Genomic DNA, 25,479 nt, shown 5'->3' with positions numbered 1-25,479 from the left:
TATCTATCTGTCTTATTAATCTTGTGTTAGCCATGCACATCCTGACGGTGAAACTCTGCCTGTCTGTTTCTATATTTATCTATTTGAATCTCTTTATAAAGGAAAAGGTTTCCGATTACAAATGCCACAAGAGTAAATCCAATTGGAAAAACAGTTGGCAATCTTGTGTTTAACACGTAAAACCCTAAGCAAAGGTTACAGAGGGGGCCATCGCGTGCATATTGGAGATGCGATGACTTAAATGCATCACTCTGGAACTATTTGCCCTAAGTGTTTGTGTCACTCAGCCAATTAATCGCAGGTCTTTACTGTATGCTGCGGAGTAGTTCAGAGAATCAGCCATACTGTAAACCCCCTGAAGCCAAACAAGAAACCTGTAACCATGCAAGAGTGTGAAGATTAGGATTACTACATTCAGCCTGCACAGTATATTGTGTTACACTGTAAAGCAAAATGTTTTAAATAGGGCTGTCAAAGCTAACGTGATAATAACGTGTTAACGCCACTCATTTTTTTAACACATTAACGCCAGTTGCAATTTTTAGGTTGTAGCGGACTCAGTTTTAAAGCTAGAGAGAAGATACATTCATCATATAAAACTATAAAGCCTAAAGAATCCATAGGTACCAACCATGTCATACTAGCTGGTTATGAAGGAGGTTAAATAACGCTCCAAACTTTTGGTGAGGAAAAGCTGTGATGGCCATTTTCAAAGGGGTCCCTTGACCTCTGACCTCAAGATCTGTGAATTTAAATGGGTTCTATGGGTACTCACGAGTCTCCCCTTTACAGACATGCCCACTTTATGATAATCACATGCAGTTTGGGGCAAGTCATAGTCAAGTCAGCACACTGACACACTGACAGCTGTTGTTGCCTGTTGGGCTGCAGTTTGCCATGTTATGATTTGATCATATTTTTTATGCTAAATGCAGTACCTGTGAGGGTTTCTGGACAACATCTGTCATTGTTTTGTTTTGTTAATTGATTTCCAATAATAAATATATACATATATTTGCATAAAGCAGCATATTTGTCCACTCCCATGTTGATAAGAGTATTAAATACTTGACAAATCTCCCTTTAAGGTACATTTTGAACAGATAAAAAATGTAATTAATTTGCCATTAATCGCGATTAAATATTTTAATCAATTGACAGCCTTAGTTTTAAAATTATTTCAAAAATCAATATGACCTTTGTTTGCTATAATATTTCTTACTAGTAATCCACATGATTGTTGCTCTGTGATCTTCTGTATCTGCTTTGTTTTGCAGCAGGTGCTTCTGAAGCTTAGCTCATCCCTACAAAGCATGATCGATGAGCACGTTGCCATGTAAACACACGCATGCATACCTCCCCTATGCATCACACACACAAAAACATGAAGACACACACACACACACACACACACACACACACACCAAGCTTGAGTTTGAAGGGTCCTTAATCACAACTAAGCAAATGACTGATCAATGACAGATATGAGGAACAACTGTGGAATGCAAACAGGACTGCGTTCGCCTTTTTATCAGTTTCTTTACTTTTATCACAGATTATATTCCTCTCAGTGTTAACAGGCTCCGAGGCCCCGCCGAGGTATTAATTAAAATCTAAATACTAAATATTGATTGATACGTTATCAGGGCATAGCAGTTGGTCCGCAGGCTATTGATCCGGCCTGTGATTTATTATCATATTTAAGAAAAATCATTTTGCGTGATTATACGAGGTAATGGATTTTTAGCGAGGGGGTGTAATTCTTTTTTTCTTTTTTTTGTATCACGTTTGTTATGTGGAAGGTGGAGCAGATTTCTCAATTGCATTCGGAGATCACTGATATCCTTGGTGCTGGATACCCCCCCTCTGGCCTGTGAGGGGGCTAAAGCTTGTGTAAGAGAACGATCCCCGCTCTTGTCATTGGGAATAATGGGTATTGGGATTACCTCTTTAATCACAACAAAGATTAACAGATGGTATGAGAGCAGTTATTAGCAAACATCTTGCACTCATCAAATCAATAAGATGATTTGTAATCAGGCTGTCGGTGCAAAGTGAAAAGGGAGCCGGGGCCGTTCCCAGTGAAAGATCCTGGCAATCAGAGGCTACTGTGTAGCAATTACCTCTCCACAAAATAGGTGCTCTTCCTCCACTGGCTGGCAGTCCTCCAAAACACACGCCAGACTGATAGCAACATCGGGCATTAACACGGCAAAACACAAAACGCTGCACGGGTAACCTTGTATTTGATCAGGTGTTAGGTTGCTCCGTGATTTCATTTCACTTTGTGCCTTTTAATTTGGATGTGGGATCTTGCCGTGTACTTGAGGGGGAAAAAATCTAAATGTTTACACATGCTGTCTCTCACTACAAAAGACCGTATAGCTCATTAGCGGGTTGCCATAAATAAGTCAGAGTAGGGGACAAAGAGGGAAGAGCATGTAGAGAGAGGGGTTCACTGCGCAAATATTTCTCCGTGGAGACGGAGAGAGAGAAAGGCTGAAGGAGTGTAGACATCCAGCACTGTAAACGGAGGAATGTCAAATCTGTGTGACGATAACTTCACTTTATGCTTCGCACACAAGCACACTTCTCTGTGTTTTTCAGCCATATTGCACGCAGGTATCTATAAGAATCTGCAAATTGTCCTGCGGTCCATAAATCTTTCATTTCAGTTGCTTTTGAAATCTGTGCGTTTTCTATTATTGTGCTAGTTTCTTGTCTCACTCAAACACTACGGCTCGTTTTCTTCCGTTTTGTTTTGCTCATTGAGTCAAAACCGGTAATTCCCGGCCTACAAAACATGATCATGCACAACCTGGTCACCTATTTTTATCATTCGATTCCACAACAAAAGTCAGAATTGGCCTTTTCTGTTTCATTTAGGGGCAAAACAAGCATTCAGAGACCCTGACTGAATGTATCACTTTAACTCTAATTGCTGCTCTTAAAGCTCACACTGCAGGCCTTCTGCAATCGACCTCACCTTGTTCGTATTGTGTGCATCTTTGTATAGTGGAGAACAGCGAGATCAAACCGATGCTCTGGGAGATAGCGTCGACTGAGAGGAAGCAGTCATTTCAGGAACAAAATGCAGAAAACACACATTTCTGACCTTAGCGAGGATGTTGCATTCGTTAAAGCTTGGCTGCTTTTAAATATCTGAGGAACCTTGTGAATGCTGAACGTTATTGTCTTGGTGTTTTGTTTCCTCGTCTTTCTCTCTCATTTTAGATGGCATCAAGCACACTCGCATGCTCATACAGGCGCGCACATATGGCCCCCTGCCTGCACACACACACTCCCACTTCTTCTAATGGGAGTCTGATCACTACAAAGGGCATGCTTACCGTACATTCATCAGCGTGCTAACTTAGCTTTGAATCATGATGCAACATATCTCTTGACACACACACACACACACACACACACACACCTCTACACTGTCAGTAAGACAGTGTAGATATGCACTTACCAGGATTAAGCAAGGCAAATGGTGCCAAAACAACGACAGTACGAAGTAACTGATGCTGTTTAAATATTCAAAAGGCCTCTATTGAACAGACAATGTGGCACACATATCACTGGGCCACAGATCCCTGCAGCCCACTGGTCTGGCTGCTGGCTGACTCTTGTGCACATGCATAACCCCCCCAACCCCACCACCACCACCTCCAGCCACCTCCATGAGTGCTAGACCACCATGCAAATACAGGGAAGGTTCTCTAACAGAAGGGATCACCGTGCGTCCACTGACGGTACAGTTATACATCTAAAATTGCTCCACATTTCACCTGTTTACTTCAGAAAACACAGACACACAGACACAACTTGCAATCACATAACTGCCGACAGAGACACACAGGCACCTCTCCCCTCCCACACACACACAGAGTCACTTGTCGAGTGGCTAATATCTTTCCAAGGTCAAACCTGACAAGGAATTCCAATGAGATTAAGTGTCATCAGTGCGACTTTAGCCCCGTTCTGCTCATTGTTCTTGGAAACGGCATTACAGCCACAGATGACCGAGGCCTCGCAGAGCACTAAAACCTCTTCCCTTCCTGTGAGTGGCCAAACTGATATATCAGATATTTGATACAGCTAGGGGCATTTTCGATTCAAACATCAAGATGTGATAATGTTCTCACATCTGTATCTAGAAGGCTCCGCAAGTATCAGGGTTTTATTAAATATCGTTACGCACTTCTGACTGCAACACAATCTTATTTGATTTGCCTTCAATTGTTTAAAGTGTCGTTTATCAGCTCATTCTTTATTTATTACATCCTGAGTTCCTCTGCCATAGATTAAGAGGGTCATTCTTTATTTAAGAGCTGCTAACGTTATAACAACTTCAGTATTTTGAAGTTCATTTAGGAGTTTTAGGTTCCTGCAGGAAAAATATTCTGGACTATAAAAGCAACACTTTGGATGCACTGTATATACAGTAAATATGTTCATTTCCACACTAACATGTTTACACACATGCGGGTAGATCTGTACGTATTGTTTCAGTCAGGCAGATAATCTGATGTTTTTTTTGTTTGTAGACTCTTCTAGGGAAGCACCAGCCTTGTCAACGTGTCAGCCAGCATTTGGTGCGCTGCCTTTCACACTGGATTAGACACATAAAGTCCTTCGGTGGCAGCAATGAGCATTTTGTCATCTCCTCTCTCTCGAGTGCCAACTCGATGTCCAATTACACCCCAGCTACTAATTTAATTACAGTAGCAGAAGAAATTGGGTTGATTCAATTCATTTCAATTAGGCCTGATTGGAGCAGTCAGATCACATTTTACTCATCTCAGGTACGGGCGCGTCTGTCACATTCTATCGGGGCTCGCCTCGTTTGAGGCGAGATAAGCAGGTCATGATATGATGACTGAAAGTGTATGGTCTGGTTCACTGACATCTGATGTGAAAACAGTTGGACGGATCACACGGATTCGAACGCCTCCTAATCTGTGACTCTGTGATAAATGTGAAAACACTCCACTTTCAGTGCAGGATCACAGCCAGTTGCCACTTAGTCGAGCCCCAGCTACAACAGTCATTACTTATGCATGATGTCCACAATTATGTATCAAATTGTGTGTGCATGTGTGTGTGCGTGTGTTTTACATATCCAACTAATGGGTGTGTAGCGCAGAGCAAAGCTGGAAAACATGTCAGGAAAGAAAAACACACTCCTATAGTCATGTCATCCAGCTGCTGTAGTTTCGTTTACAGACAAACATTTAGAGCGGCTCCCTCCTGAATACCTTCACTATAAGACCCAACACTAACAAGTCACCCATGCCAACACAATCCTGATAAAAACAACTCAAGGATACTATTTCAAATGACAAAACAATATTTCCTTATATTAAGATAAAACCCCAAAGTAAGAGTATTATAGGAATATTATAAAAATAAACTACTGCACAATAAGGAAAAAAAATGTCACTTTAAATTCACTATATGAACTGACAAACACTTTACTGAACACACTACCCTAACAACCATAATCACAAAAGAATGCTATGAAATACAGGACAAAACCTCACGTTCAATAAAATAATATAATTAATAATAATTATAGGAATATTACAATCATAGACACATAGCACAGAATAAAATATGTGACCCTTTCAAAGTCAATATCAAGTCCTGTTGATATATTATTATCATATAATGATTAATGTGATGCTTAAGACATGAAATCCATAATAAGGCCACTATAAACCCATTAATTTGGTATATTAATCTAAAGGAATTTCACAATGAAATCATATCAACTTCAAGATAGTGTAACATTGATTGCCACAGAAACAGTATGTGAGTATTATAAAGTCACATGCAGTGCCAATGTCTGTAATAATAAAGTCATCATCAACCCAATAATGAGTTACAGTCCAACAGGAATATTTCAGGAGGATTACTGTCATTACTATGATCATCCAATAGCACAAACTAAAGTTACAAGTCGCCTGTGATTGGTGCAGATAGAAGCCTCAGCGGTATGCCATAGGCTGCCATAGGCTGCTATATTAGCCCGCGGTGTGTGCGCGTGTGCGTGTGTGTGTAAATGCGTCTTGGCACCAGTTGCGGCGGCGCAAAGACGTCTGATTGGACGCTGACGCGAAGAGAAAGAGCTGCGCTATTCTGGCGCTCTGATCACTTCTCAGTCCAAACAACAATATCACATTATTACGGCCAAGTATTTACACATATCTGATGGATAACTTTAAGGCTGACACTTTTACAATGACGCACAGCGATAAACCAAAAAATAAAATAATAATACATTCAAACCGCGAGCGTCATTTATTTACCTCTCGGTGTCTTCCTCTCGCTCCGGCCTCCTCCGCGGTATCCGCAGTGAGAGACAGAGAGGCTGGCGGCAGACTGCAGAGTGAGAGAGAGACAAGGAGAGGAGGAGAAGGAGAAGGAGAGGAGTTCTCACAGAAAGTCAGCCGCTGCTGCAGTGTGTGCTGCAGAGAGAGAGGGCCGGTGGAGGAGCCCTTTTCTTACCTTGCGACACAGATCCAGAGGGGGCGAAACGGGTAAAAACGGTTGTTTGGGTGATTACACGTTTCTCCCTCTACTCTCCCTCCCTCCCTCCTCACTGCTTCCTCCAAACCCCCCCCCCCCCTACACCCTCCCCCACCCTCACCCCCCTCTCCCGGTGAATAGAGAGAGTGGCCCCGTTGAAACAGCCCTCTATGGGGCTCCAGCTCTGCAGCAGAACCAGCCTGTTCTTTAAGGTTAAGAGATGCCTGTGGGCCGCATCCGGTATCAGCTGATCATAAAACAAAAGTTCCCCACCGCAGTCAATTAAAGAGCGATTAAATTGGTCTTATTAGGTTTTCTTAATTCATAGTTCATTTTAATAGTTTTCCCCTCTAATTCACTGTCATATATCAGTTATAGAAAAAATATGGAATTAGTGTGGAGAGCCTTAAAATCAGACAAAACCTTTCTGTCAATCAAAATGTTCACACCAAAATGAATTCCCAGAATTTCAAGCTGTTTGGCAACCTGATCACTGTGGATCTTCCTCTCTCTCTCTCTCTCTCTTTCTGTGTGTGTGTGTGTGTAGTCTATACCGGATTAAATGGCACCTCGTCTTAAATGGCACCTTGCCTCGTTTCCTCTCTCCTTTCATCATCAGCAAAATAAAGATTAGGCCTACAGAGGAGATTGTAACGGCTCGCCTTTGGAGGCGCGCGGGATCTTCATTCCTCCCGCCTTTGTGATGATATTGATGATGATGATGGCCAAGTGGACAGTTTGATTTTTGTGTGGCGAGCTAGTTATAAAGAATCAATATTATATCAAGGGGGTAACTTTGGTGATAAAGGACCGCAGCCACTCCGGCTATTCATCATAAGTCTGTAGCAAGCAGATAGGTCAAAAGAAATTATATTGCTCTAAAGAGTGTGTCTCCTTATCTCTCAGCACCAGGGGAGTGGAGGACACGCCGATCGATACAGTAGCTGCCGTATACTCCTTGCAATTATCAATAGCTGATTTTGTCTTCCTGGGGGCTGCATCTATTAATACCAGATAATAACAGCCTTTTGGACATAACTTGTAAGGGGGATGATGGAGGGAGAAGGAGAGGAAGAGGAAGAAGAGGGGGGGGGAGAAAGTTTGTTCACAGGACGACCTTGTTGTCAACAGATTTGTCTCTCATATGAGGTGCACACAGGGGAATAGACAAGTCAAACAGACAGGAGGGAGAAGAGGGAGAGGGAGGGGGAGGGGGAGGGGGAGAGGGTGACGGGGGGGGGGGGGGCTCTAACTGAGCTCCCCCCCCCTGAAAACAGCTCAGGATCCATCCGTACAGTAAAATGGTTTCTAATTTAGCAATGCGCATGTTTCACGCGCTGGAACAACTGAACAAACGTAGCATAATATTTTCAGCATCATTTTTTTTAATAACTTATAATATTGCAACAAATAATCATGTAATTTAAAAACCTTTCTTATGACATACTATGACGTTTGTAATAAAAAAAAATAACAAAAAAAAAATAACCATAAATCATGTTTATCAATACAATTATTACGCACGTTTTTCCTGTCTTATTTCCATGCCAGTCGGCCTCGCACATCTTAATCCTTTAAGTCCCCTCCCCATTAATGTGACCCCATGCATCCACACATTTTAATGCAAATAGGAATTTGCAAAGTAAAGGGTTAATGTGTTTATTCAGCGCCACAATGAGCTGACATCACATCGTTTCTCATTTTCATGTCTTTTAGGTTTAAACATAGTGTAAGAATAAAGAGGAAAAAACAATATATAAAAATGTATATTATATCATGTTTATATGATGTTTTATATCTTTATAATAATATAAAAAAAAATTAAATCACTAGAATGTGATTACTGTCAATAGCCTAAAGCACAAACTACATTCCCAGTGGTTGCCACCGTGCGTAAAATGTTGCATAGCTATAAAGTGAACATAAAAGTAGGAAGATGTGAGGTAAAGCCTACCGTGGAGCCACAAAATCACCACTCATAAAAAAAAATTAAAAAAGTGTGCGTGATTAATATGACAGTGTGTGTGTGTGTGTTTCCTTTCCAGGCAGCGGCTGCTGAGAGCTGACAGATATTATATGATGGGAGATATTCTATGATGGGAGGTCAGATCTGGGTGTTGACACACTGGAGTGAGAGGACGATCCATTGAACAGTAACGTGGTGGTACATCCTAGTGGTGGCTGAAAGCAATGGGCTGAACCTGTGCTTGGGGGTTAACTCTCTCACACGCAGCGCAGCGCACAACCCTACACACACCGAGACATGCACGACGCACAGACACCGACAGCAAGACTGGTCCGCCACAAGAGAACTGCAAAGTTGGCTTCGATATGAGCCCGCGAGCCGACGGAAGAGGAACACACTGACTGATGCTTTAATCTGGGAAACCAGCGGTGTTTGAGTGTTTGAGTGTTTGAGTGTTTGGACACCACAGATCCACAAAAGACACTTTTTTTGGAGAGCGCACCGAGGCGAGGGAGCTAAACACGGCGAGAGGAAGAGGAGGAGGAGGAGGAGGACTTCATCGCGATCACAAATACTGAAGCGACTTCTCTTTCTGCGGGACAAATGACTTTTTGATCACATCGGTGCTGTGACTGAGAGGAGGAGGACTGTTGCTTTCTCGGAAGACGCGCGTCAAAGTTTGGAGAGCGGAGCTGCGCCATTAAGAGAGAAAAAAACAAGAAAAGAAAAGAGAAAGCACCCCGGTAACAATTTATTACTATTGTCAAGAACTTTACTCGTCCCGTCCACTTCTCCGGTTATCGATGTCCGTGTGACCAGGTCAAACCCGCAGCTATACTTTACCGGAAACATGTCCATCAAGAGCAAACTTTAAACCATCTCAGAGACTGTAAACAGCGCTGCATTTCAGTCCAATTCAGGAGGACGTGTTCAGACTCACACACACATACACACAAAAGTTACCGATAGAGAGAGAGTGAAAGTGCTCTCGAGATAAAGACTTTATGAAGAAGACGCAGTCTGAAGTTGTGAGGTAAAAGTGGGATCACGAAGGTCAGAGTGATGAAGAGGAGAGATACTTGGAGGAGGAACGCGGCGGTGAATCGTCTTCACTAGTGAGTCAGTGCGCTCCGTGAAGGAGAGGAGGAAAGGAGGAAAGGAGGGGAGGAGAACCGGTCCCTGTTCAAGACCCCCCCGTGAGCCGGGCACAACAAGAGCTCTGCCGTGTTGTTGCTGTGTTGTTGCTGTGTTGTGTTGTGTTGTTGTGGAGAGGCTGGATAGTCTTGAGAAAAGAGCCGGATAAAGTGTGAGAGTGAAGCAGCTAATTGCTCAGTCCGTCCCTCATTAGCATATCCAATGCGCGTCCGCTGGACTCCAGCCAATCCTCCCCACCTTCACACGGTGCCATTAATCCAGAGGCATTATTCACTATCGTAATTATTATACCGACATGCGCAATCCGACGCACAGCAACAGCAGCGGCAGCAGCAGCAGCAGCAACACCACCGGCTAATTTCTGACTATTTTTTTAGTTGTTGTTGTTGTTTGTTGTCTCTCCTCCTCCTCCTCCTCTCACTCCTCCAAAGCTATCAGACTATTTGCGAACTTTTTTTTTTTTGTTGCGTGTTGATTCATTCGCTCTTCGCTGATGTATCTGCTGCAAAACGCAGAGGCATCACGGAGCGGTAAAGCAGCAGCAGCAGCAGCAGCAGCCTCCCCAGCACTGACTCCAGCAGCAGCACCAGCAGCAGCATGTCCCGACGCAAGCAAGCCAAGCCGCAGCACCTCAAGTCCGACGACGAGCCCGCAATAGCCGGGGTGATCTCCGAGCACGGTGAGTGGATCCGATCACTACTTCCTCCTCACAGCTCTGCTTTTACACTCTTTCTTCATTTCACTCTGTTTTTTAAACTTATTTTTAAGTTCCACCTCAAATGGAAAAGTCGTTTGGATTTATTTGGATTATTGTTGGGTTGCCGATAAGATTTATTTCTTAAATTATAGATGCAATAATTTGTAATAAATGCATTATGATGCAGTTAGACATCTCTCATCAGTGTATCCTTTAAGAAGTTGTGTGTTAGTTTTATCCGCCTAACAGCGTGTAACCTGCAGCTCGTCCAGGCTGCATCACTCCAGCGGCTGCTGGCTGATAGGGGACTTTTTTTTAAGATTAATGCAACTAATATATATTCATTATTCATTCACAACACTTAAATAGCATTTATATTACGAGCTGGAGGCCTTTTTTTGAAAGACCTGATTTAAAAAATTGAGTTGGTTTTATTTACTGAACCATGTGCCAAATATCGCAGCTGTTTTCTTAAATACGTCTTTGAAATCTCATACAGTTGACTTTGGATGTGCATGCGCGCGCACTAAAACACACGCACAAACGCATACACGTGCACACGCAATTTGAGAAGTTGAACAAATATTTGACATTCTCTCTTACAGCTATACAATTCTTAATTCCCTGGTAAATCGTGCAATAATGTTTATTTTTCATTATATTTATTTAAAAAATAAATTTAATTTAATTACATTTTTTTTTATTTTGCATCAGTGTCTTTTGTCCCTCAGCGCCTGTCTGGCTCTCCGAGCAGCAAAATGCGGATTGTGCTGCAGGTCGAAGCCTCGTTTTGTTATGGAAATGTTTTTGTTTACCCCCCCTCACATAAATTTAGCACACTTGATTTGTTCCCTTTTGCCCACAATGTCGACAAGATCGGTTGACAGGGCTCGTCCTCGCCATGTGGAGGAGAGAAAAAAAAGGCTCATTCATCTTTTTTATTCTGTACTCAGCCTTTTGCGCAATAAAACGATCATTATATACTAAAGTCACATCTTAAGCAAGGCGAAGGAATTATAGGAACAACACGACAACTGTGGGAACATTATTCTTCTCACTTTATGGTGCAAAAAAATCCTATTGTGCATGATTGTTTTTCAATTTAAAATTCTTTTAAATTGTAGTATTTTTAATTGCTGTATTTTATAAAAACATATCGCAACAAATGTAAAAGAAAATCATATTTTATCTATGAGGATTAACAAATTAATTTCATAATTTTTAACACCAATAACAATGCAATTGTATTATTAAGATCATCACTTTTAAGATGTATTTCTTTTTGGGTATCCATAAAGCTCCCAACAAATCACTGCATGCTATTATTTATACCTCAATCTAGGCTCATGTTGGCCAACACACACTCCCAGTCACACGCACACACTCACACACACACTTTGCAGGGCTTCTTTACAATAGAAATGCGTGATGTAATCTCTGGGGAGCAGCTCTCTTTGCATGGGGAAATGTTGGTGTGAGGGCTGCATGGGGAATCACACTGATGAGGACTCTTGGCTCTTTTGTCCGATTTACTCGGTGTGGATTTTTTGTTGTAATTTTTAGGGCGTTTAGCATTTGAACACAAACATTGTGCCTGTGTTAATGTTTGAGATAACCTTTTGGTGAGAGATATGAAACATCCATCAGGTTGCTCTCCTGTAGGATGATGGAATGAAAAGCGAGCTTCCCTTTTCCTGTCGTAAAAACTGGATGATTTTAAATGCAGGGAGAAATTCATTTAAAAATGCAATTTGGTGATACAGAAAACTGTCTAAAGACGGATCTAGAATAAGGAAAAATCCACACACTCTTTTTTCCATTTCTAGCACACACATTTCTACATGGATGTGTGGCTTTAAAATAAAAACACACACACTCGTACTGTGTCGTGGGTAACCTATAGCATCTACGCCATTGTGCTTGAGACTGGAAGTGGCCGTGGAATGTTCCTGCCCGTCCTCGTTGGAGCACGATTACTGGCTCGCTTGTTTGTCAGGGCAGACGTCGCAGTGAAACAATCCCAAGCCTCTGGCAGGGCACAGTGAGCCCATACACACTTAAATAAACCTAATAAGACCATGTCTCATCCAAAGCTTCCTTATAGACAAGCTACAAATGTCACGACCGTCGCTGTATCATTGCAGCATGATCAGATTCTCCGCTGCCGTGGTGCAGCTCCTGACGACACCATCGATCGCCCGGCCCTGACAAATCATTGCATATAATGTCGAAGGAATTCAGAAGTTCCAATCGTCGGTCGCTGCTTGATTTAGACTTAAAATCCATACGATGTTGGGCTGGTGGCGAGGGGAAAGTCGAGCACTCGAGTGGCGTTCAAAATTGTGCCGAAGGACACACTCTCACTCTCTCTCTGTCCGTGGCACATTTTATGAGAATAGCCATCAGACAAGAAAATAACCACATGATCAGGCAGCACAAACTTCTTCTTGTATGTTCATTTCTTTCCAAATCCTCAATTTGATCTGACCTTTTTGTTTGTTTGTGTGTGTGTGTTTGTGTCTTTGTCTGCTGTCCACTGCAGCTCAGTTAATGTGCTGCATCCCTGAAAAGATGAAAAACTAAAATCAAGTGCCAACAAGCCCTTGTCTGGCATATCATCTCCCCCTCAGGCCTTCCGGACACTTGCCCCCTGGGGGCATGGGGGGTTGTATATGTGTGTGTCTGTGTGTGTGTGTGTGTGTACGATGGGGAGTGTAGGGGGGGTCTGCTTAGGAGTGCTTTTATAAAGCTTGCTGACTTAACCTTTGCCTACAGCCCCGGCCCAGCCAGGTCCTGCCGCTATGATGTCAAGCTCCTCGTACAATTAGAACATGTGTGCCGTTGACCTTGGCAGCACAGCTCGCTCGTGTCCTAGAAAGTGTGAACGGCGACGGGCTTTTTTCACCTCGCCACCGCCCTCCTCTGCATCCAGTGTCTTTGAAGGTGTGCATGTGGAATGAGTGGGAGGCGGTGGCGCATGTATGAGCACACTTGTGCCTACTCCTATTTAGAGGAATTTCTAAAAGTAAATATCCCCCAGCTATGGACGAAGACATACAGGATCAATTTAAAACCAAGAAACGCAAATTTTCCCGATATTATTGGTTGTAAAAGTGATATTTTCTAGAAGACCCCTCAGGAATCGGTCATGCTTTCACTGAACAGGTGGACGACCACAAATGTGGTTTTATTTATTCACAGAAATATTCATTTCTCAAAAACACTCACAATGTTTAAGTTCTCCTTTCTCTACAACATAACGCTTGAGGCAGGGATGTACGTAGTTATGAGGTGCAAAAAAAAATCTATAATACAGTGAGGAAATCCCCGCTGACAGTCACAACATGGTTCCCTTGCAGTGGGGCTTTGTTTGGCTTTTGTTTTAATCCCCTCTCACCATTGGGTGCAGGCCTCTGGACCACCCACATAGTTTGTGCCAAAGAAGGCACTCAAATATGGCCGTGTCCTAATTACTTCTCAGCACCGAAAACACACACAAACAAGTAATATCCTGATTGAGAGGAAGAACTTGACAGGACTCTTTTAAAATAAAACCAAACAGCAAGATTTTGGCGGATTTAAGAGAAGGTTAACAAGCCATCAGCTGAGGAGGTGCATTTTTTGTCATTAGTGGCTTTTCTTAAGATGATTTTGTTTGTGTTTGTTTAGGTGATTTCAGCACTGATTTGTTCAGAAGGTCAAGTCACAGTTTGACAGCTGAGATGTTGTAGTTTGGTAAAGATGGTGCTTTGCTTGTTGGGTGTAAAAAAAAAAGAGTGTTTTTTTTTTTAACTTGAAAATTAAAATCTAAATTTCGCTGAAGCAAAGATTGCCATGTTAAAAAGACAGAATCTTTTAAATATGTCTTTGGCCTGCTGAGGATGAGCATCCATTAGATATCCTAAAGCCTCCCTCCTCGTCTCTGTGGAGGACAGAGAGACATCTTGACGGGTGACACAGTCATCTGGACAGAGTGCCGTCATTGAATACTGTATTGCAAATGCTTACACAAACAAATCGTTAATGTTTTGGCTGCTCCACATCTGCAGGCAATGACAAAGGCCTCTCTGTTAGTGCAGATATGACTGTACCACTCTGCAGCGGGGCTGACCAGGCCGATGACACACACACACACACACACACACAGAGAACAGTGCTGAGGACGCTCCAGCCTCTGCAGGTCTGAGGATGCGTGGGATCATTTGAGAAGATGCTTTATGTATTTATATCCACAGAGACGTTACTGTCCAGGAACTGTGCAGAAAAAAGTATTATTTTTTGAAGGATCTGCTGGTTTGAAAAAATACATGTAAATATGAATAGATAATGATAATAAGATTTGTGTTAAATGGGAACAAAAAGTGTAGAAACCAAAGTAAAATCAGAATGATTGATGGTCACAATGATCCTGTGCTGACTTAAATTACCAAATTAAAACGTGGTACACAATAAGTCAAAATAGTTGTCTTTAAAATAAACCTTAATATTTAAAAAAAAAAATCTTTAGTTAAATATGTAATATCTTAGAGAATAGAGTGGTGGATGTGTGATGAAAGAATTCCAACATTGTTGAACCCAGCAGGCCTCTTTTTATTTGTGTGCCATCCCCTCCCAACTTGGGCAGGACCTATACTGTAAAGTGATGCATCTCTCTTTAAGGGTCCTAAGCTATCCCCAGATGCTTGACAAGAATGCATGTTAAAGGGGCAGAAGGAGGGGGCGGTCCTAGTGAGGCTGTGACTGCAGGCCCTTTTTGGAGATAACTGTCCTGACTGTCAGAAATTAAAAATCTCACGATGTGACGAAGAGGTTTTAAGCGGAAAATAGTTCAAATTAAGAGATACGATACACGTGAAATGACCCCTTTTTTTTAAAATGAGATAGCGACGACTTTACCTTAACACGGAGTAAATGTTACCAGTGTCATTGTCTGTTGCTCGTGTGTGCTCATTAAGTGAATCTGGAAATTGTTAAGAATGGGAGAATTTGTAATTGCCCGATGCTCCGCTCAATGCTCGGCTCTGTGGCTTTCACAGAATCGGTGGAAAGCATGAATACCTCGTCTGATATAATATGTCAGATTAGCGGTTTCAGTTAGCGTGCCAAAGATTGCTGAGCGAGATAGCGGACACACAGATTCAACGTCTACAATCCCCCCTATTGACTGCGTCCGGCTTAATATTTGCATCTGAGTAAATGAAGACTCTTAAAGGAATGAAAAACGGATTGGATTTTTTTTTTTTTCTTCATCCTTTCCCTTTCTCATGCTATAGGAAAATCAATACCCCCCCCCAACCCCCCCTACACACACACACACACACACACACACACTCTCTCTCTATCTCTCTCTCTATCTCTCTCACTCTCTCTCTCTCACTGTCTTGCAAACACATAAAAAACACAAAATGTCGCCTTTACACAGCTGCACAACACGATGGCACCCCGCTGTTTCAGGAGTGAATGGTGATTGTGAATGCAAACGGTATTATTTTGAGCTCATTGTTATAATATTTCCAACAAAAGCATAACAATAATCAAGTGGCACACTGGTGTGGCGTGTATTGTAATATTGAGTAATTGTAGCTGTGTTAAAACTGCCAGAAAACCACAGCAAAATCCCTCCTCTGAATCACTGCATGGTTTCTCAAATCTTTTTTTTTTTAAGTGTGCACATTTTTGAATGATTGTTAAGCTATTAAGGACGTAATATTCTTCACAATATACATCTGGTTATGTCTACAATGTAACAAAACTGAAAATGCCAAGAGGGAAGGACATTTGCAAATAAAAATTATATTCACAAAATATAATTTAAAGTAAACAATTTCTCTATTTTTAGGTCAGAAAACTTGAAAAGGCTGGCCTGTGCAAGCACACTTACTGTATATACACTGCCGTTATTTATTCTCCAGTAACAGCAAAAAGCATGTGTCTGTGTGTATATGTGGCATTTATTTAGGTGTTTATCTCTACACATGTGCACGTAATTTGTGTTTGTTCTTTGTCTGTCAGTGTGTGTGTGTGTGTGTGTGTGAGGTCAGAGGCATACAAAGGCCCCCACTTGTAATTGTATGAATGAATAAAAGAGATTGACAGTAATACCATTCTAATAACTAATCAGCTCAACACAATGCCTACTCATTTGCGTTGACCTTTCAACCCTCAATTATGGAAATGAGCTCTGCTGTCCGCTGCTGAGGCTAAGGAGATTTTAAGCCTGCTGTCACGTGTCGCTGACGTTTTCCAGTCCACTTGCTCCTTTTCACTTGTGATTTACAAATATGGTATATAATAGAAATGAAGATTTGTTTTTGTCTTAAATGGATTTTTTTTATACTGATATACTTTGTTAACTTGTTACTGGAAAATCAAGGAGAGGTGTGACGTAAATATTGCAAAGTGGAAATAATACAAAACTTAAAATGAAAAGCAGGATTTAACATTTAATTTTCCTTTATCATTTTTATTTCTAATTTAACCTGGAAATCTATATGATTAAGTAAAACAATATCTTGTTTTGTCAGCCGTGCTCTTAGTGAGAATGAGAACACGGAGCCTGTCCAAAGCCTTTTCTGTTGATAATTAATGAAGTTACAGACACCAGACCTCGATAGCTCATGCCCCCCCTTTGGCCAGAAAATTACAGGAGGAGTGATGAATTTCTTTACTAATGAGTCACTGTAATTGGCACAAATGTTTCATGTCTGCCTCACCGTGGCTCGCTCCATTTTAACCTTTGAAATGAGCGCAAGCGCCGTATGAATCTCACGATTACTCACTCGCAACACATACTAAGACCTTTAATGTTGAGTAAACATGTGCAGTCGGTATAATGTGCAGTATTTTCTAGGAGTTTTTAGAGGTAGCGTCACTCTTGACGTGTCTTTTTACCTCTTACAGTCAGAGCCCAGGCCTATTGGCCTGTTGGGTGAGTTGCACTCCTATGATTAGTGGAAGCAAATTTGCATTAATGTAATTACTTACTTTATTCAAGTGTGTGTGTGTGTGTGTGTGTGTGTGTGTGTGTGTGAGTGTGTTTAGATATACAGTCACATACATACTTTACAAATGATTAAAACCCCATTTGTTTGTATTTTAGTAGCTCTGAGGCCCTTTTTTAAGAAGTATTAACTCACCTAAGAACTTAAACCTTTTTTTATAGCAGCTCTTTTAGAGTGGCCATCTTTTTGTGTAATAAATCACTTTTATTTGCAATAATGCTTACTTACAAAATTGTCCTTTTTTTTTTGTAGTGTGAAGCGTATATATAATAGTTTAATTTGTAGATAAATAGTTATATTACCAGATATGTGCCGGGTCTTTGAGTATACACTGAACAGGGTGCTGTGGCAGTGATTGAGCACACTTCCTACTTGTAATGAAAGGGAAATGTGTACAGCACATACACACACATAGAGTATAACTATGAATGAACACAAAAAAAATAAACGTACAAGGGAGGCCATTTTTTTGACATGGTTTTGATCAGGTGTGAATCGGGCCCTTGCTCGGAGCTTGCGTCGGCTTGTTTGACTCTTGATGGTTGCATGTGGAAGAGGAAGTGGCTTCCTACAACTGTGATTAAACATGTGTAACTAATCAGTGACTTTGCTGCCATGGCACTAGCATGTAATTTGTTGAGTCTTATTTCAGAGAGCATGAGAGAAGGACAGAGAGAGAGAGAGTTAGTAACACACACACAATTTCTTAACTGAAAGGTTGTGTTTTGTATTTCAAAACATTTCAAAGTGGGCATAATTTAAACTTATAGATATGTATATTTTGGTTGCACACATTTTAAATGATCCAATTTGACAGTGAATGTTGCAGTAAATGTATAAGTGCTATAGATTCAACAGATATCGGTTTTTACTTTTGACAACACAATTTTCCTGACGTCATATACTAAAGAGTATTTCAGTACAGAGTCCCTTGCTTAGATTCAGTGCTAGAGTATTACCTTTGCAATGCTAAATGAAAAAGGCCCAGGCATTTGAAATTCAGGTGGAAATGACTGGGCTGGATAGCAGAGGGGAATCCTAATGGGGCCATCAAAGCCCTGATTTGTACCCAACAGATGAGGCAGCTGTGAATTGTATGAAATATTGGAAATCAATAGGTTCTATGGAATTTCATTAAGCGGCAGTATCCACAATTGATAGGCCCTCATAATTTGATGGATTGCACTAAGAAAATTATTAGCTGGCTCTATGGAGAGGGTGCGAATGCACAGACCTGGGTCTTGAGAATTGGTGAACTAGGGCAATTTGTTCAGAGTAAAAAAAAATAAAAAGAATATTGATTTTGGTTATGTTAAAAGAGAGAAAAAAAAATCAAAGGTTAAATCTTTGCAGCACTGCACTGCAAAATATGTGTGGATTCTTTATTGATTATTTATTCATTAATTCTTCTTTTTTTTTGTTCCCTCCTCCCTCCACTCTCCCGACCCCCTCCCCTCCCTTTAGCCCGAGGTGAGGTGGTGCTGGAAGACGCCGACAGCGGGAATGAGAGCCGCAGCGGCAGCGAGGAGACGCATGTGTGTGAGAAGTGTTGCGCTGAGTTCTTCAAGTGGTCAGACTTCTGTGAACATTTAAAGAGTTGCACCAAAAACCCCCTGGTGCTCATAGTGAATGACAATGAGAACACGCCTGACCCCTCCCAAGAGTACCCGACAGAGCTCTCCCCTGTACCCAGCTGCCCTAGCGAGCTGGCTGACAGCGAGGACCCCAGGGAGGGCAACCACAGTCCTGCCGGTGAGGGGGAGGACATCCCGGAGACGGCAACATTGAATGGGGTCAATGTCCTAGAAAGGGAGGACGAACCGATGGAGCTAGAGCTATCACCAGAAAAAAACATGGATCCTGAAGAGACAGACGTGACATCCCCCGAGCCAGACGGCTCCCTACCTCAGCTCAACGATGTCGTTCCCTCCACTGCTACAAGCTACGCCATGCCAAGCACCAATGTTACCTTGGAGACCCTGCATGGCACCCGGGTTGCGGTTGCCCAGTTTTCACAGAGTGTGAAGGCAGCAGCGGGCAGTGGGGTTTCCACCATGGCTATTCCCATGATCCTGGACCAGCTGATGGCCCTCCAGCAGCAGCAGATACACCAGCTGCAGCTGATAGAACAAATACGCAGTCAGGTGGCTATGATGAACAGACAGTCTGCCTCACAGCCTGCTCTAAACCACCATCACGGCAACGCTGCCGGAAACCAGGGGCCTGTATCCTCCTGTGCCCCTCCTGTCGCAAGTCAGCTTCAGCTACACAACTTCATCGCTCCCCCTGTCCATCAGCTGCCTGTTAGGTTGCCGGCCACTCTCGGTGGTCAAGGCCCTTCACCCCTGACCTCAGCGACAGAAGGGCCTCTCTCTCAAACACCACAAAGTAGCAGTCAGCAGTCTAGCTCTTCAATACCCAACACATGTTCCAATAACTCGGTGTTTTCCTCGCCTTGTGGTACTGGATTGTCATCTCTACTTCCCTCCTGCTCATCTTCAGTCATGAACAACATTAGCACTAGTAGTAGTGTAACAGGAGGCGGTGGCATCAGCAGTAGCTCGGCTCTCCCCAGGAACTCCACCACCCCTCCCTCACTCAGCCACAGCAGCCTCCTGAGCTCTGCCTCCAATCTACCGCTGATACCTCACAGCTCATCCAGCAGCGTTATCTTCCCCAACCCGCTGGCCAGCATAGCGGCCACAGCCAACGCGCTCGACCCCCTCGCCGCTCTGATGAAGCACCGCAAGGGGAAGCCCCCGAATGTGTCTGTGTTTGACACTAAGCCCAGCTCTGAGGACCCCTTCTTCAAGCATAAGTGTCGGTTCTGTGCCAAGGTGTTTGGCAGTGACAGCGCCCTACAGATCCACCTGCGGTCGCACACTGGAGAGAGGCCCTTCAAATGCAACATATGTGGCAACCGTTTCTCCACCAAGGGAAATCTGAAAGTCCACTTCCAGAGGCACAAAGAGAAATACCCACATATTCAGATGAACCCCTACCCCGTGCCAGAGTACCTGGACAACGTGCCCACGAGCTCGGGCATCCCGTACGGAATGTCTTTGCCCCCAGAAAAACCTGTAACCACATGGCTCGACAGCAAACCTGTCCTCCCCACGGTCCCCACCTCAGTCGGACTCCAGCTGCCTTCCACGCTGCCGAGTATGATGGGAGGTTTTGGCGAGTCTCCCAGCCTAACGCCGCTCAACAGGTCCCCTCAGAGGCCATCTCCACCATTAAGCGAGTGTGCATCTTTGTCTCCTAATATTTTTATTGACTCTGGCATGACCCCTACTTCACCCTCCCCAAAACCCAGTCCAGGGAGTGAAGCACCTCCCCTCTTGAAACCTGAAGGTGTTCTCCTTCCTCCGAGCTGCTCTAGGTCAGGAGAGAACACCACCACCACAACCACATTAACTCAAGTGGCCCTCTCCTCTACCGTAAACTCCACCACATCGTCCAGCAGTGGCCAGGCCACTGAACCCATCATTAGCCCCAACTCTGTTTCTAACCCCGTCTCCCATCCTGTCCTTCCCATGCTCTCGGACCAGTTTAAGGCCAAGTTCCCTTTCGGAGGCCTCCTAGACTCTATGCAAACCTCAGAGACGTCAAAGTTGCAGCAGCTTGTCGAGAACATTGACAAGAAGATGACCGACCCAAACCAGTGTGTCATCTGTCACCGCGTTCTGAGCTGCCAGAGTGCTCTCAAGATGCACTACCGCATCCACACTGGCGAGAGGCCTTTCAAATGCAAGATATGTGGGCGGGCGTTCACCACCAAGGGGAACCTGAAAACACACTTTGGTGTCCATAGATCCAAACCCCCGCTTCGGGTCCAGCACTCCTGCCCTATTTGTCAAAAGAAGTTCACCAATGCCGTCGTGCTGCAGCAACACATCCGTATGCACATGGGAGGGCAGATCCCCAACACCCCGCTCCCCGAGAGCCTTCAGGAGATGGACACTGACCTCTCCTTTGACGAGAAGAGCTTAGACGCGATGAGTAGTTACGATGATGACCTTCTGGACGAAATGGAGCAAGCTATGGAAGATGAAGCCGACCTAAAAGAGGGAGAGGTAGACCCATGTAAACCTTATTCACCTGGTTGCTCCCCACCAACTTCCATCATCTCCAGCATCGCTGCGATGGAGAACCAGATGAAGATGATCGACTCTACTGCCAACCTGAGCCGTTCGTTTGGTCAAAAGCCCACGCAGAACGGCATCAGCTTTGGGCTAGAGACTGATTGCTTTGCCACTGATTCCCTGTCTGCAGTAGGGGATGCTGAAGGTCAAAGCTTGGGGAGCCCTGCGTTGTCTGAGTCCTCTGGCTCTATGCAGCATTTGTCCCCAGCTCACAGCCACTCTGAGAGCCAGCGATCCAAGTCCCCAGCTATGTTCAACAATAACAACAACGGCAGTGTCATGACAGTAGACGAGGGCCAGGAGAACAATACATCTGCCCTGGCAACGGTGAAGTCGGAAAAATCAGAGACCCCATCTCCGCTTTCTGCAACTGAAGGCACCGGGGCCCTTGACCTGACTGCCACTCAACCTGGCAGGCACTATATCAAGGAGGAGAGCCACTTCAGCATGCTGTTTCTAAATAGAGATCGAGGTGTGTATGTGCAAAATCAACTAGAAACTGAATGCATTGTATAAAGTGAATTAAATATCTATGCAGATTTAACGTGCAGTTATTACGTAAAATAATGTACTCATAAAGAAAACATCTACTCAATATACTGTTATATATCAATAGATGTGAGGGAAGTATTATAAGATATGATAGCCAGAGAAGGAATAAATATAGTTGAAAATATTATTCACTCATTTTATAAATTTATAAATAAACAAATAAAGACTTATTAGCCTAATTAATGCAGTGGGGCTTCAGCAGGGAAGTGTAATTTGTAGGTTTAAAGTCTGACAAATTCAAGCAGCTACCTTGCAGCCATATATGGGTCTCCCAGCTAAATTACTCTGCACTTTTAATGTTTCACCATTCTAATATTCATTTGAACTCTTTTTTTTCCAGGGCTGAGCACTCCTAATTTGGCCAGCACCGCCTCAAACATGATCAAAATGGAAATGAATGGACATGGCAAGTCGGTGTCTCTGAGCGACAACTCTCACCTGCCCGTGGGCATCCAGGTTCCTGCCGCGGCGCCCCAGAGTAACATGAGTCCCAGCATCAACCCCATGTTGGCTCCCCCGCCACCACGACGCACTCCCAAGCAGCACAACTGCCACTCGTGTGGGAAGAACTTCTCTTCGGCCAGTGCTCTGCAGATCCACGAGCGCACGCACACCGGGGAGAAACCTTTCGCCTGCTCGATTTGTGGAAGGGCTTTCACCACGAAGGGCAATCTGAAGGTACGAGCCAGTTTAATGAAGCATCAATTAGAATTTAACATACATGGGGTCATTGTGGTTGAAAAGATGCATGTACCATGTAACACTGTGGGATCGATTCTAACTAACGACCTTTGGAGTACTGCATGTCACTACTCTTGCCATCACTTTTCATGTTTCTGGTTCTGGTCTCGTAGCTGCTACCTTAATGGTTTTGTGATATCTGTGCATTTTATGTCAATTTAAAACAGTTTCCAAAATATAAAATCTTAAAGTACCACAAAATAATTAAAAAAATGTATGCATGTTTGTTTTTACATTTAACTCTGGCCTTTTCTCTCTCATTCCCATCCATAAAATGTTTGTTTGTATATCGTATTTGCCTTGGCTGTAGGATTTACGACTCACGATGACACACTCATGATGTTTCTTTTTATTTTCTTGCCAATTTTAGGTTCACATGGGAACACACATGTGGAACAACGCTCCAGCCCGAAGGGGTCGGCGGCTGTCCGTGGAGAATCCCATGGCCCTGCTGGGCGGGGACGCCATGAAGTTCAGCGAGATGTTCCAGAAGGATCTGGCGGCGCGAGCCATGAACGTCGACCCGGGCTTCTGGAACCAGTACGCAGCCGCCATCACCAACGGGCTGGCCATGAAGAACAATGAGATCTCCGTGATCCAGAACGGAGGCATCAACCAGCTGCCCATCAGCCTCGGCGGCACAGGAATCACATCACTGGGACCCATGCCGGGAGGAATGGACCGCCATCACACCGGCGGCAGCCCTCCCATGACGGGTATGGAGAAGGCTGGACTGGATGTCGGGGCCGGCCGCCCCTTCTCCAGATTTATGGAGGAGAACAAAGAGATTGGGATCAATTAAAAAGACTTTTCTGTATTGCTCCGAGGTATGCGTTTGGCAAAGACTCAGAGTCTAACAACAAGGAAAGAAACTGCTGATCCAGTCTGAACTCATGCGTACTATATTATGTACAGATTAAATATTTTTTTGTTTGGTTTTGGAAATATAGTATTTAGTATTGATTAGAGGTCTTTGCCTTTCACCCATTCCCTCCTCACTTGATATTTCGCCTATACGAAGAATACTTTGTCTCTTGTTTGAGAATATGTCGTCTTGCAAGATTTGCATGGTACTTATTGGTTTTTATCAGTATGTTTGACTGCTTTTATGAATTCCTTTGAAAACCAGGATCCTGCCTCATTTATGATGGGCACGCATCTTATCTGGACAGGACTAAAAACAGAAAAGTTTAAAGACAGTCTGGCCTTTGTCTGGCAACCCTGTTTAGGATTGCTCTTTTAAATATAAAAGGGCCCTGGATAGACTGAAGAAAAGACTGAAGTATAGCGTTTCTGTGCTCGCCTGATATTTTTTTTTTTCTCATGAACTAGAAAACTTGAAAAAAATAATGTTTGAACTATTTTAATCTTTACATTTAGTCTCCCAGCATTGTCTTATAATATTGTCCTGTGTCTTTAGTATTTATGATATTGACAAAAAAGCGGGTATACAAAAATATATTTAATGGCCCAAGCATTTTATTGATCCATTTCTTTTCTAAACTGCAGGCTTCACTGAAGAATATCTCTTTCAATAAAGACAGTATGTCGTTTGAGTTGAACAACAGAGAAAAACGGTAGGTTTTATTTGGATATCTGTTGAGACTATGTGTATCTCGTTCCATGGTAAAGAGGCTAGAGATATCCGAAGCTGCTATGACCACAACCCTGCTTTTAACCTTTGTAAAAAGAAAAAAGAAGTGATCCTTTTGAAGAAATATCTATGTATAGAAATACAGACAAATCTAAAAACAGGTATGCATATTTTGTATCACATAAAAATAGACATCATGAGTTGAGAGTATTTGTCATGTTTGTGAATGCACTTTTTAAAAACAAGACGTTTTGTCTGTGAGTTCCCGTTAACCTTTTGACTGAGCTATCTATCACGTGCTGTTTTCATTGTTTCCAGCGTACCACTCCTACAATTTGCAGAGTCGGTTCTCTGTTGTTGCATCTGTGCTACTCGTCAGAGTGCAAACTCATCACTCAATCAAAACCTTCTTAAATAAAAAAAAAGAGAACAGGTGTGTGTTTGAATGGTTTCCTTATCTGCATCACGTCTCCCCTTTCTCTGTCACCCTTTTATTTCCATAAATTAAAACTGAAATACCAGATACATATGATCAAATCAACAACAAGGTGTCTTGATTATCATTATCATTATTATTGTTATTTAAATTTCCCTAAATCCTTTTTTTTTCATTTATGCATTTTTCAATATGTTGGAGATGAAAAGAAAAAGGTCCAGGCAAGATATCTTGTATTGTAGTGTTGATTTAACTGACAACCAGAGCGCCTTAACTGATAGGAAAAAAACAAAGTAAAATTAAAAAGTATTATTATGTCAATTATTTTAAAATCATTCCTATTTAACTTTTTATTTAACAACTTTTGTATTTCACATTTCACTATTAATACGATAGATTAATTAGTTCGAAATTTTCAGTTTTCTTTCCAAAATCAACTGATTTTGCTCCAAAATTATGGCCAACTTATTTTCAGGTAATAAATATGTCTTCTCTTTTGGGACACGTTGCTTTTCCCTAGATATTTTATGGTGGCTTGCCTAGGAGGGAAAAAAATCCCTTAAAAAGACCCATCATTTTAAAAATACACATCCTTTTCTGCCCTTTGTTAAATTGTTTTTATTGTTGTTGCACTGCATCGCCCTTTTTTTAATTT

The 25,479-nt window shown here is 42.7% G+C and overlaps 1 protein-coding gene across 1 annotated transcript in view; it reads left to right on the top strand.

The window, feature by feature from the left end:
- Positions 1–24,820, top strand: part of sall3a (spalt-like transcription factor 3a) — an 87,157-nt gene extending 62,337 nt beyond the window's left edge. The window contains exons 2-5 of the mRNA XM_037785147.1: positions 8,583–10,337; positions 18,821–21,973; positions 22,394–22,731; positions 23,165–24,820. Coding sequence (XP_037641075.1) covers positions 10,256–10,337; positions 18,821–21,973; positions 22,394–22,731; positions 23,165–23,596 — 4,005 coding nt within the window. The 5' untranslated portion in view covers positions 8,583–10,255 and the 3' untranslated portion in view covers positions 23,597–24,820. The remainder of the gene's footprint in view (positions 1–8,582; positions 10,338–18,820; positions 21,974–22,393; positions 22,732–23,164) is intronic.
- Positions 24,821–25,479: the final 659 nt, after the last annotated feature.

Source organism: Sebastes umbrosus, chromosome 11 (genome assembly GCF_015220745.1).
Source record: "Sebastes umbrosus isolate fSebUmb1 chromosome 11, fSebUmb1.pri, whole genome shotgun sequence".
Lineage (NCBI taxonomy): Eukaryota > Metazoa > Chordata > Actinopteri > Perciformes > Sebastidae > Sebastes > Sebastes umbrosus.
Note: the sequence above shows the minus strand (reverse complement) of the source record. Positions and strands in the feature narration are given on the sequence as shown.